This window comes from Anguilla anguilla, chromosome 4 (assembly GCF_013347855.1).
Source record: "Anguilla anguilla isolate fAngAng1 chromosome 4, fAngAng1.pri, whole genome shotgun sequence".
In the NCBI taxonomy this organism is placed as follows: domain Eukaryota; kingdom Metazoa; phylum Chordata; class Actinopteri; order Anguilliformes; family Anguillidae; genus Anguilla; species Anguilla anguilla.
The window spans coordinates 6,109,495-6,121,762 of record NC_049204.1 but is presented as its reverse complement, the minus strand read 5'-3'; the positions used below and the strand labels follow the sequence as shown (position 1 = coordinate 6,121,762).

General features: G+C 48.5%; 1 protein-coding gene and 1 non-coding gene across 2 annotated transcripts; both read right to left on the bottom strand.

Annotated features, from left to right (window-relative positions):
• Window positions 1-1,987: 1,987 nt before the first annotated feature.
• On the bottom strand, window positions 1,988-11,482 carry LOC118225885 (elongation factor 2). The gene is made up of 13 exons (XM_035414955.1): window positions 11,371-11,482; window positions 9,701-9,915; window positions 9,234-9,415; window positions 8,549-8,760; window positions 7,799-7,977; window positions 7,006-7,111; window positions 6,448-6,700; window positions 5,584-5,779; window positions 4,895-5,261; window positions 4,204-4,557; window positions 3,595-3,777; window positions 2,600-2,732; window positions 1,988-2,390 (listed from the first exon to the last, which is right to left on the bottom strand). The coding sequence occupies exons 1-13, from the start codon at window positions 11,371-11,373 to the stop codon at window positions 2,197-2,199; spliced, it is 2,577 nt and encodes an 858-aa protein (XP_035270846.1). The 5' UTR covers window positions 11,374-11,482; the 3' UTR covers window positions 1,988-2,196.
• On the bottom strand, window positions 6,862-6,929 carry LOC118226649. Its single transcript, XR_004765079.1, has one exon. It is a non-coding gene; the product is annotated as a small nucleolar RNA SNORD37 (small nucleolar RNA).
• Window positions 11,483-12,268: the final 786 nt, after the last annotated feature.

Below are 12,268 nucleotides of genomic sequence, written 5' to 3'. Positions count from 1 at the left end.
CCCTTTTTCCTGTCACTTGTTACATGTTGCCCCATCCCTGCACTTCTTGGTAAATTGTATTTGTCCTAATACTGTAGCTTATTCTTCTGCCTAGTTTGGCTTTGCAGATGTTAGACCAGGATAGTGTTCATTGTTCTCGGCTTGAAATAGCTGTACAAAATAAGTAATTGTACCTTACTGAACCCGTGTTCAGCAATTGTCTACGATCATGAAAATGCACTTTTGTACGTCGCTTTGGATAAAAGCGTCTGCCAAATGAATGTAATGTAAAAGTACTCTAAAAATGTATCCTCCTTTCCTCCACAACCACCTCGGCTCATCTTGTGCACCGGGAACCGATCTTTGTGCCCTTCCTCCCGTGTCCCAGTATTGGATGAGACAAGCGAAGCACACAGAACTGCATTGGCGAGGCGGCTTCAAACCAAGTCTCCTACCCGCTTTTACTCCACACATCTCCGGGGTCGGAGACTAGGGGGGACCGGAGGGAAGGGAAGGGGATGAGGAGCGAAAATTATTGGGACACGCCCAAGGATTGACCCCCCGGGGACGAACGAACCCACCACCCTCACCCAGGCCGAGATCTGCACTTAGACATATGAGGGATCCACTGTCTACGTCGGGGAGACATAGCTCAGGAGGTAAGAGCGGTTGTCTGGCAGTCGGAGGGGTTGCCGGTTCGATCCCCGCACTGGGGGTGTCGAAGTGTCCCTGAGCAAGACACCTAACCCCTAACTGCTCTGGTGAATGAGAGGCATCAACTGTAAAGCGCTTTGGATAAAAGCGCTATATAAATGCAGTCCGTTTACCGTTTACATTAATACACCGGCCTCCCCTCTCTGTGATGACTTCTGTTTACTTTACAGACCAGCTCTACAAGACTGCAGTGTCCAGTCATTTACTCCAAGCATGAACTACACCACCAGATTTCACCAGTTACTTCACCTCCTCGGTTCAGGAAGTAAGCTCATTAGTGAAATCAAGTGGTGTTGTTTATTAACTGGAACTAGTACTTGCAGGACTGGAGTTATAGACCCTAGAGACTATTTTGGATATTAGAATCTGACCCTCAAGGCCAATAGTTCTGCTGGTTTTCATTCTTCCCTTCGAATCAGGACTGATTTAGACTTGGAACACCAGGTGACTTTAAATCTCTGACCAATCAAGTGGCATTAATCAATTAAACCACCAGGCAAAAAAGAAACCAAGCAGTAGTGCTAGCCTTAAGGACCCAATCTGAGTGTCCCTGTCTAAAACTCTGATGGCATCTGGCTGTATGAACAAGGTTTATCACCCACCATCCTCCATTTTGATATCAGAAAACAAAACACCATTTACTTTCTTTTTCTTGCTTAAGGCAGGCAGGACAGAAACAGCTGACGTGAGATTAAGGTACATGGTGTTTTTTTATGCCTCTACCAGGAACTGGTTTATCAGGTTTGAGATAATAGCTCAAGGGATTGTCAGGAAATTTCTCCTGGACTCTCAATGTAATAAAGTGTCCATTTATCCTGAGAGCAGGCCTGGATGAAAAGATTAGACGAAACTTGTAAAGGCGTTCAGCAATATTGTTCGGATTGTGATATCTTTACAAATGTGCGTCTAGAATGTCCTAATGCTGCTGTACCACTCACTAATAGTACCTGAAAAGCAATGGAGTTCTAGAAGACAGACTTCAAATTTTGGAGAAGGAAAATAAAAACAAACTTTCCAAAAAATGCACTCTTCAAAGGGTTGATATAGAAGAGAATTTTGACCAAAAGAGAAGTGACCAAATATGAACAATGTATTAAAACAAAATTCACAAAATAAAGGTCATTTTTAGGTTATCAGCAAACATGGAAATCCTGTGGCTATGCAGTGGCTAGTAAACATCAGGTCATATACATCTAATAAACACAGAATGACCCTTATAGTGCCTCCAAATCCTATCAAGCTCAGCTTGCGTAACATGAATCTCTCCCCCACTCAAAAGCAAAGGAAACAAGACTGCAATTTTTATTTTCCTTTATTTGATGTTTACAGTTTTTTTCTTTTCTGATCATTTTTTATTTTATTTTAATTGATCTGGATAACTTTTAGACTTTTGGCAAAATGTAATAGTGCTCATGGTCGCATATTGTCCTTTGCCCCTTCCACTAGTTAGGAAGGGGGTGGAGGGGGGAGGGGGAAAGGGTTGGGGGGGTTAAGGGAAGCCCATTACAATTTGTCCAGGTAGTTGTCCAGAGCGGGGATGCCCTCTTTCAACCCCTTGCGTTTTCGGGTTTCAGCCACAACCAGGAAGGGCTTGGAGGTGCTGTCTTTGGGGTCCCCGGGGAGGATCTGCCAGTGGTCGAACACGCACTGAGGGAAGGCCTGGCCACCGGTGTTGGAGCGCAAGTCCGCAGTGAAACCTGGGGGGGGGGGGGGAGAGACGAACATGTTAGGACTACCGAATCGCCAAACATCAGTTAAATGGGGGGGGGGGGGGGCAAAGGTACTTAAGCTGCATCGCTTCATTATATATCCAGATTTATAAATGGATGCTATGTAAAAAGTTGTGCAAGTCGCTCTGGGTAAGAGCGTCTGCTAAATAGCTGAAAGGGGGGGGGGTGCAACTCACCGAAGGACTCGTTGACAGGCAGGTAAGCCTTGACGACGAACATGGGGGTCCCCATTACTTGGGACTCCTCAAACACGTGTCCACGCTTCCTGTTCAGCACGCCGTAGATTCCCCCGACGACCTGCTCTGGGCACTGTGGAGGAAGGAGACGCGCGCGTGTCACCCAAACGTTCATTTCGGCGCGCGAGGAATTTTCCAAGCCCCCCGCGTCGCGGCCGAACGGCCGACTATAGACTCGCTTTGGCTGGCTACCTTTCGGATATAAATGCATTTTAACGATCGTTCCATTTTGTATCGGTAACACAACCTTATAATTAAAAACTCTTATTGGTGTCATTTCAATTGTCGTAGAGCACATACTTAAGCTTCGTTAATTTCGTAAATAATTATGCCATCTCTGTGCTCTACGGTTCTCTCATTTCACGAGTATTTGCTCCCAAGAACTTACGAGTTAGCCAGAAAAATACTTTAAGGGTCACACCCAATTAGGATGCATTAGCACGCTCCAATGTGTTTCTACTTAGGAGCACCGCTAACACAACCTTGGAGAAAGTGTTAGCGGTAAGCTAGCGGTAAGCTAATATGGACGGAGTGTAGCACAGTGGGTAAGGAACTGGGCTTGTAACCGAAAGGTCGCAGGTTCGATTCCCGGGTAAGGACACTGCTGTTGTACCCTTGAGCAAGGTACTTAACCGTAATTGCTTCAGTATATATCCAGCTGTATAAATGGATACAATGTAAAAATGCTATGTAAAAGTTGTGTAAGTCGCTCTGGATAAGAGCGTCTGCTAAATGCCTGTAATGTAATGTAAAAGCCCTGCATCTGTACAATGTGTGTAAGCTGGCTCCTTCTCCCCTGGGTGGCTACCCCCAAAGAAATCAGGGGAACCACCTCGATGTGCACCTTAAAACTCCTAAAATACGCCAAGCCTCCGGGCTTGGGGCCTCGCTTTGCTGGACGTAGAGAGCCGAGGGGGAGAGGGGGGTCGGCGTACCTGGATCTCGACCAGGTAGATGGGCTCCATGAGCCTGGGCTCGGCCGTGAGCTGGGAGGCGTAGAGCACGCGGCGGGCGGTGGGGATGATCTGGCCGCCGCCGCGGTGGATGGCGTCGGCGTGCAGCGTCACGTCGTGGATGTCGAAACGCACGGCACGCATGTTCTCCTCGCAGAGGACACCCTGGAAAGAGAGACAGACAGAGGAGGGGGGGGTTATTGGACCAATCGGTAAAATACTTAAAATTTCACTCGATAGAGTCATCTCTCCAAGGCGGTGATAGTCATTCCTGGCCCTGGCAGGGTCTGCTGGTTTTTTTTGTCTGCCTTAATATCAGCAACCAGACCCATAAAACAAGGTGGAGCAGAGTTAACTAATCAACTGATTTAATTGATCGATTAGGTGCCGAGCAACACCAAAAACTAGAAGACGATGCGGGCCATCAGGACCAGGAATGAAGACAAACTGCTCTAAGGTCACTGAGCAAAACCAACCAGGAGGAATTTGCCCTTTCCTTAACCTATCAAAACGCCCAATTATCTCGAGGCAGCCTTCGTAACCCTGGAGCTCCTATCAGAACCCGTCCCGCTCCCGTCTCCCGTCCCTCACCTCCTTGACGGCCCACTGGAAGCCGGCCACCACGCTGTCCTTGATCTCGTTCAGGTACTGCACGCCCTTGGTCACGTCCACCAGGAGGTTGGGTCCCGTCCCGTCGGGGCCGAAGCACCAGATCTTGCGGACCTCGGCCACGTCCCACTCGTACTTTTCGGCGAGGTAGCGGGCGCGGGCCTTCAGCTCCTGCCGGGCGGTCACGTCGCCCTTCTCGATGTCCTCGGCCAGGCCGTCGGGGAACGGCCGCGCCTTCATGTACAGGCGGTTGTGCTTGTTGGGCGACTTGGACAGGCACATCAGGTTGGACTCCTCGCTCACCGTCTCTCTGTAGGACACCACCGGGTCCGATTTCTGCACAAGGGGGGGGGGGGGGGGGGGGGAAGAAGTCGAGCGTCAGTAAAAGGGTAACGACGAGATGCGGGATTTTAAACGTGGTGCCATTCATAAAAAAAATGAGTCAAGGCTGAAGCCGTTCTTAAAATTAAATACATTACTACAACTTGATGCACTCCAATGCCATGTAGAAAACGAGTTAGATCAACCTACGCATCGCTAGATTAATTAGGTGGATTTTAATAGATATTTAGCGTACTAAACAATGCTGTAGCAATATAAGGGCGTATATAATAGCGCATTTGTTGTAACCACCGATTTAAGGGGGGGTGGGGGTAATGAGGGCTTGCGGTACCTTGAGTGGAATGCATGCGTGGTCCTCCTCCAGGTCCTTGAGGCAGATCTCCAGGTGCAGCTCCCCGGCGCCGGCGACGATGTGCTCGCCGGACTCCTCGATGATGCACTGCACCATGGGGTCGGACTTGGCCAGGCGCTTCAGCCCCTCCACCAGCTTGGGCAGGTCGGCGGGGTTCTTGGCCTCCACGGCCACCCGCACCACGGGGCTGACGCTGAACTTCATCACCCTCATGTTGTGGGCCTGCTCGTAGGTGGTGATGGTCCCGGTCTTCACCAGGTACTGGTCCACGCCCACCAGACCCACGATGTTGCCGCAGGGCACGTCCTCGATGGGCTCGACGTAGCGCCCCATCATCAGAATGGTCCTGGGGTGCGAGATGGTTTGGGGTTGATCGTTACTAACCTTCTCACCCGCCCCCATGAGATGGTTACTTATGCATCACTTCCAACAGTCTGGTATAGGTATGGTAACATAACTAGGCTGCATCACCTTAAAAACAGGGCACCGCCATTTTGGGAGTGCCAGATGGTTAGAGGTTGAATTGTAAACACCTTCTCACCCCCCCGTGAGATGGTTACTAACGAATCACTTCTTACAGTCTGGCAAAGGTATAATAACATGACTCTGAAAACAAGGCACCGCCATTTTGGCGTCGTTGACCTTCCGGCTCTGCGTTCGGTACTGACCTCTGGATGGGTTTGATGTAGAGGTCCTCCTTCTTGCCGGGGGTGAAGTTTGGTCCCATGATGCGCACCTTGAGGCCGGTGGAGACGCAGCCGGAGAAGACGCGGCCGAAGGCGTAGAAGCGGCCCTTGTCGGTGGTGGGCACCATCTTGGAGATGTACATCATCAGGGGAGCCTTGGGGTCGCAGTTCTTGATGCCTGCAATGGAGGGGGGGGGGGGGACCAATCAACAGCTGCAGCTTTGTAGCTCTAGAGAACGCAGAGGGATGCTAACTGAGGGACTGGGCAGCCCCCTTTTTAATTAGAGAATTTGTATTGCTTCATTCCAGTTTAGCATGTACGCACATTGGCAAAGCAACCAGACTTCCCTGCAACGAAATGTTGCGCTTATTCACAAGAACTTTTGAATTTAAAAATCACTCAATTTTTTGCTCTCATCTACAGGCTGGCGAAGTACATACATGTCGCATTTGTGCACCTTTATAGCAGTTCTGTAAGTCTAACTCTTTAGAGTACTTTTACTTTTCGGTCTCAAATGCTGAGAACGTGCCACGAAGGCAACTGTACACCCAGCCTAAGAGTTAAGTTTTTGCATCTAGACGGTTAATTTTAACCATTCAAATCAACTCAAAGCAACCAGGGAAATGCAAATTCTTGCAAAAAAAAAAAAATTGAGGTGGAGCAGTGCATTCTGGGCTTTTTAAAAAAAAATCCAAGTTAGGCCTTCAGTACATTAGGAATTCAAAGGAAACTAGCTACTCCAACCAACTCCAGGCACAGGCTAAGGACCGATTTCGGTGAACCGGGACGGGGCGGGGCGGGACTCTTTGGAAGCGCGGCGGCGGCGGGCGGGCGGTCGAGCGTACCCATGGCGGCCTCGTCGTCGCCGGGCCCCTCGTAGAGCAGCTCGCAGCGGTACTTCTGCGCGGTGACGGGCGAGGGCAGGTGGATGGTGATCATCTGGAGCAGGGCCTCGCCCGCGGGCAGCCAGCGACGCATCACCGCCTTCAGCAGGGGCTTGCCCTCCTTGTCCTTGTCCTCGGCGTCCAGCTTGATCTCCAGCTTCTCGATCAGCTTGGCCGTCTCCTCCTTCTTGAAGTTCATGATGGCGTCGAACACCTGGCAAGGAGGAGGGGGGCGGGGGAGGGGGCACAGAGCGTTATACTTCACCCCCCTTGTGTGCCAAAGCGGGCAGCGGCACCGCTCTTAAAAAAACGACAGCACAGTGATCGTGTCCCACCCCCCCCACCCCACCCCCCCCCCCGTAGCTTTTCCATGCGATTCAGACGGAAGCTTCTCATCACCAGACAGTCAGGTCAAAGTGAAGAATGTTTAAGTCATCATTTGCAGGCAGGCCGCCTCCTCCTCTCCTCCTCCTCCTCCTCCCCCCCCCCCCTCCCTTCTTAATGGCGGCGGTGCCTCACCTTGAAGATGGGGTCCAGGATGAGCTGGGCGAAGGTACGGGGAAGCTTCTTTCCGTCGGGCCCGTTCGCAGACTTGCTGAACTTTCCGGAAGACGGGTCAAAGTACCTACGGAAAGAAACGCACGTTTGGGAAACGCTCACGATGCCCAATAATAATGAACATTCAGTTTACGCTCAATTCTTACTAGCAGCCCAGAAACCCGCTGATTTTTTAAATATAGTGCCAGGTTGCTTGCACAACATGGTATCTAAACGACCAAAAGGAAATCGTACTGCAACCAGTCTATAAACTGATTTCAGGATAAACAAAAATTAAATATCCACTGAAACAAAACAAGCTCGTCACTACACAATTTGTTTTCGTTTCCTAAACCTTCACAGCTAAACCTTTAAGATGCTAGATAAAATGTGATTAGAATGTCCCCTAACTGAATAATTGAATGCTGATGTACCTATGGCACTATACTTGTAGCAGAAAGCATTCTAGAACCTGGATTTAGAAAAAAAAAAAAAAAAAAAGGGTCTTAAAAGGGTTAGATAAAGCCATTGATGGCAGGGGGTCCTGCATAACGGGCGGCAGTGTAGTATAACGACTAAGGAGTTGGTCTTGTAACCTAAAGGATGCAGGTTCGAATCCCCGTTTGGGTACCCTTGAGCAAGGTACTTAACCTTTGCATTGCTCCAGTATACATCCAGCTGAATAATTGGATACGTTGTAAGTCGCTCTGGATAAGAGCGTCTGCTCAATGGCTGTAATGTAATGTAACTTGGCCGGGCAGCAGGTTCCCCTCACCTGTCCCCCCACAGCTTCTTCATCATGTCCTCCACCTTTTTGCAGCGCTCGAGTGGTCCCAGCTGGGCGTCGCCCTTGGCGGCGAACTTGGCCACGTACATCTCGGCAAACTGCTTCAGGGTGAAGGCCCAGCCGTGGAGCCCGGAACCGAACCCGACTGTGCCGATAATCGGGTCAATCTGAAACGGGAAGACGCGGAGGTCACAAAAAAAAAACAAAAACAAAAAAAAAAAAAAAACACATCGACGTCACTGGTACACACCCTTGTGAAGTCAAGAGAACAAACAGACCCATATGGTTACCTTCGTCCAAGACACTCGTTAAATATTAATCTGAGCCCAGCCTTTACAATAAACATGTCCAGTGCAGCACTAGAGACCAGACACTTAGTCACTCGGTTTTCAAATGCATCAAGTTCAGGAGGCATTCCTATTCAACCCTGTACCACTGTCGCACCCTTAAAATTCTACCCATTGCAAGACTATATAACTAATTAAATCATTTTAACTTTTCAATGTGCCAATTTGATTAACATTTTTAACTTTGATGGGGGGTGGGGGAGACAGAGACATGTGACCCCCCAGTATTTTCCTGAATCTGCTGGACTAGATGGTATGCGTGTCAGTCCGTGGACTTAACGCGAAACTAGGCAGTGCCTCGCCCCCGAAGTTGAAATGGGGCCAAAGCATACACTGGGAGGCCCCGCCCCGTCCCGCCCCGCCCCGTCCCGCCCCGCCCCGCCCCGCTCACCATGATGTTGCCCATGGGCCCAGTCTCGTCCTCCCCGTAGGTGGAGATGATGACGTTGACGTTCTCCACGATGCGCTGGAAGGTCTGGAAGAGCTCCTCCGGCTCCAGCTGCAGCTCCAGCAGGGCGCGGTCCATCTTGTTCATCATCAGGACGGGCTTGATGCGCTCGGCGATGGCCTGCCTCAGCACGGTCTCCGTCTGCACACACACACCTGGGGGGGGGGGGGGGGGGGGGGGAAATACGTGGGGGAGTCAGGTGGGGGCACTCGGGGGGGCCCAACGGCCATCTAGGACTCAATTTCAGAGATTAAATGCTTCTAGAGCAGGGATCTCAAACTCAAAGCCATAAGGGCCGTTGTTGGCTGGTATTTGATGCTTCCCTGCACACACGTGATTAAATCGACTAGCCAGACTGTCTGCACGCCTTGTTGGTTGCTGATTGGCTCCTTTATTAAGGGGGGGAAAAAAAAAACAAAAAAAAAACAGAAAAACCTTGCCCTCCATGCCAACTGAATTATGAACTTTGGATCTCTTGTGAAGACTGGACACCAAACTGTATAGATAGAATACCTCTGCTATTCAATGACGAGGCACATTTTAAGTAACCATCGGTTCGACTTAAACTGAAGCATTTTTCCCCAACACCCCCCGCTCCCCCCCCCCCCCCAATCTGGACCCCACTCACCGGACACGCAGTCCACGACCACCAAGGCGCCGTCGGTGACACGCAGGGCCGCCGTGACCTCCGAGGAGAAGTCGACGTGCCCGGGGGAGTCGATCAGGTTGATCAAGAACCCGGAGCCGTCCTTGGTCTGCTTGATGAAGGCCATGTCATTTTCGCCGAGCTCATAGAACATGGAGATTGCACTGTGGAGAGTTGAAAAATTAGATGTGTCAGGCAGTTGTGTGCAACGGTGTTGTACAATCAGAAGCTCAGCACGGCAGTCAGATGGCCCAACGATGACGACAAAAGCATGTTATCGACACAAACAAAGTGCTTTATCAGCTCTTTACTCTAAAGATCAAATTTTCAACAAGAGGACATCTGCTGCTGGCAACCAATTCCAGTCCTCATATGGAGTGCATTTAAGAAGAGCGTTTCACGCAGGTAAAATAACCAAATTATTCATATTTGAGGAAGGAAAGGCTTACGTGGATTTGATGGTGATGCAACGCTCCTGCTCGTCCTTCCGGGTGTCAGTGAAACGAGTCTCTCCAGCCCTGGAGGAGGCGATGATACCGGCCTTGGACACCAGTGAGTCGGTCAAAGTGGACTTCCCATGGTCCACGTGCGCAATCACAGACATGTTGCGGATGTTGGACTTCTTGTCCATGATGGCACGGATCTGGTCTACGGTGAAGTTCACCTGTGGGGGGGGGGGGGGGGGGGGGGGGGGAGAGATATGATAAGCACGATGCTCATTAAAGCTTAGTCCATTTCCAGTCACTGACTCGGAGAACGAAGTTCACTTTAACGCAGCAAGACAAATTGAACTAGGATACCAAGGCTGACAAGTTTGGGCTAGGCCTCCTAGACATGTAACATCGGAGTCCTGTCACATGACTGTGTATGTAACAGACTGCTTTAGAATACAACTGCGTATGTAACCGACTCCCTTTGTAACCAACAGCGTATATAACGAAATTCTACTGTAACCAATTGCGTATGTAACAAGTGCATTAGGCAGTTGGGTATCAATTCAACTAATTTTCGATAACCGCTAATTTTATAATTGTTAACAGTTGTAAATCATAAAGCGTAATCGGTTCTTCTGGAAAATAAACCTCCGCTTAATTCGGGCCTAGTTAGCGGGTCTACGCAGTTATCCTGGCCAGCCGTGAACCAAAGCAGGCCTGATACGATCTGAAATGGGATAACCGGCTTGCAAGGTGCATTTTGCGAAAATATACAACGCCTGCCACTAGTCAAAAGCGTTAGTAAGTTACCGATCTAAGCATCCGCTGGCTATTTTACTTATAAATAATTCAAGTTAGCCGACGTTGGCAGGCTACATTGCGACACGACGCCAACAAGAAACAATTGTGGGCCACGTGTGATGGAACAGTATCAAACGTCAGTACATGGCATGGAAAAGCCGGTCAACCAAGCATCAGCAAAACCATTTTATTAAATGCAGCGATCCACGCCGGGTCTTTAACTCATGCGCTAGCCGCCCATCAGAATTCCCGACATCAAAACGCTCATTTTCGTTCCTTTCTCCTTGGCTAGTTGAAGATAATGGCGAATCTCAAGCGGAGCGCTGCTGCGCGTCACTTCATTAGTCATGCCACAGGGAGACAATTCAACCAACATAGACAATTTCCTGCCTTTTCAACACGTCGGCAAGGAAACGGTGGCACTGGCCATTTATGACAATTACACCGAAAATGGAACGGAGAGAGACACCGGAGCATGACTGTTTACGGAACACTACACAGGACCGCTAGCCAGCTAACGTTACAAAGCTAAACGTTAGCCAGATGCCGGTTGTAATTACGTGGCATCACATTTTATTAAAAAACGAACATAAAAGGACTGTGCTCGAAAAAAATAGACAACCATAACATGATTTTAAGAGGTTACAAACAGAGGGCGATACAATAAATAAAGTGAACAAAAGACGTTTCTAATTTATGCGGCGTAATGACTGAAACCGCAATGCAAAAGGTGCCATTTTGTTCCACAGCAGTCGCTGTCATCATGTCTCCCCAATCTACCCTTCTCGGTGTCCATCACTATTCGGAGACTCAAATACTCGTTGCCTGGACATAACTGAGGTATATGACAACTGGTCAAAGTAGAAAATATTGTTTTCACTGACCATTTTGACGGATGGCTGAGGATTCGCTTCGTAGAAGAAAGGACACAAGAGTTACACTGCCCACCTCACTCGGGCATAGGCAGGGAAGAGGATGCTGACGTCAACACGTACGCTTTTATACTGTAGGCAACGTCCTCTGCGTCTCACGTATGAAAGCGTAGATATGCTGGGCAGACAAATTTGGTAGCACTGCGCATGTTCAAAAATCTTTGTCGTAGGCCGGGTTTTATTTTTGATGTTTAGGTTTCTACCGACGGGTTATACAGAACTGTGGTTTACTCAATGAGCTAAGCTTACCCTAGGTCTGTTGACTAGCGTTTTCTTCATTGTGAGTAATTGTCAAACTAATTTTTAAAATGTCTGTTTATATGCCATGTTCGTAGTTATTTTTTCTCATGCCAATATTTTTAACACTTAATCATCCTGGCGTGCTTGAAAGTTGCACTTTACACACCCTGCAGAAATTACTTTGAAAAATGAAGTATATGGGCCATGCAATATGATCTACCCTTATGTGATTGAAATGGACTCATTTGCACATTTTTTATAAAGTGCAAACCAGATAATTTTGTGGCACCTGACATGATCCACTAGGAGGTAATAGATGCTTGGTAAATTTCAGTATGGCTATGAGATACTTTAAATAACGGCATTTAGTCTTAAGTATTGTTGTTGATATATCAATGTACCACCGTACTGTTGTTTGTATCCAGTTCTCTAATCATCTGTACACACATTTCCACTCTTCTTCTACTACTACTATTATTATTATTATTATTATTATTATTATTATTATTATTATTATTATTATTACTACAGACATTTAGCAGAAGCTCTTATCCAGAGCGATATACAGAACTTTTACATCGTTTTGCATCTTTTTATACAGCTGGATATA

Excerpts from the sequence above, each read along its gene's own strand:
- LOC118225885 (XM_035414955.1), bottom strand. Across the intron at positions 6,701-7,005 it reads TCCTGGACCCCATCTTCAAG|GTGTTCGACGCCATCATGAA; the intron begins GTGAGGCACCGC and ends CCTCCTTGCCAG. Across the intron at positions 3,778-4,203 it reads TCCAGTGGGCCGTCAAGGAG|GGTGTCCTCTGCGAGGAGAA; the intron begins GTGAGGGACGGG and ends CTCTCTTTCCAG.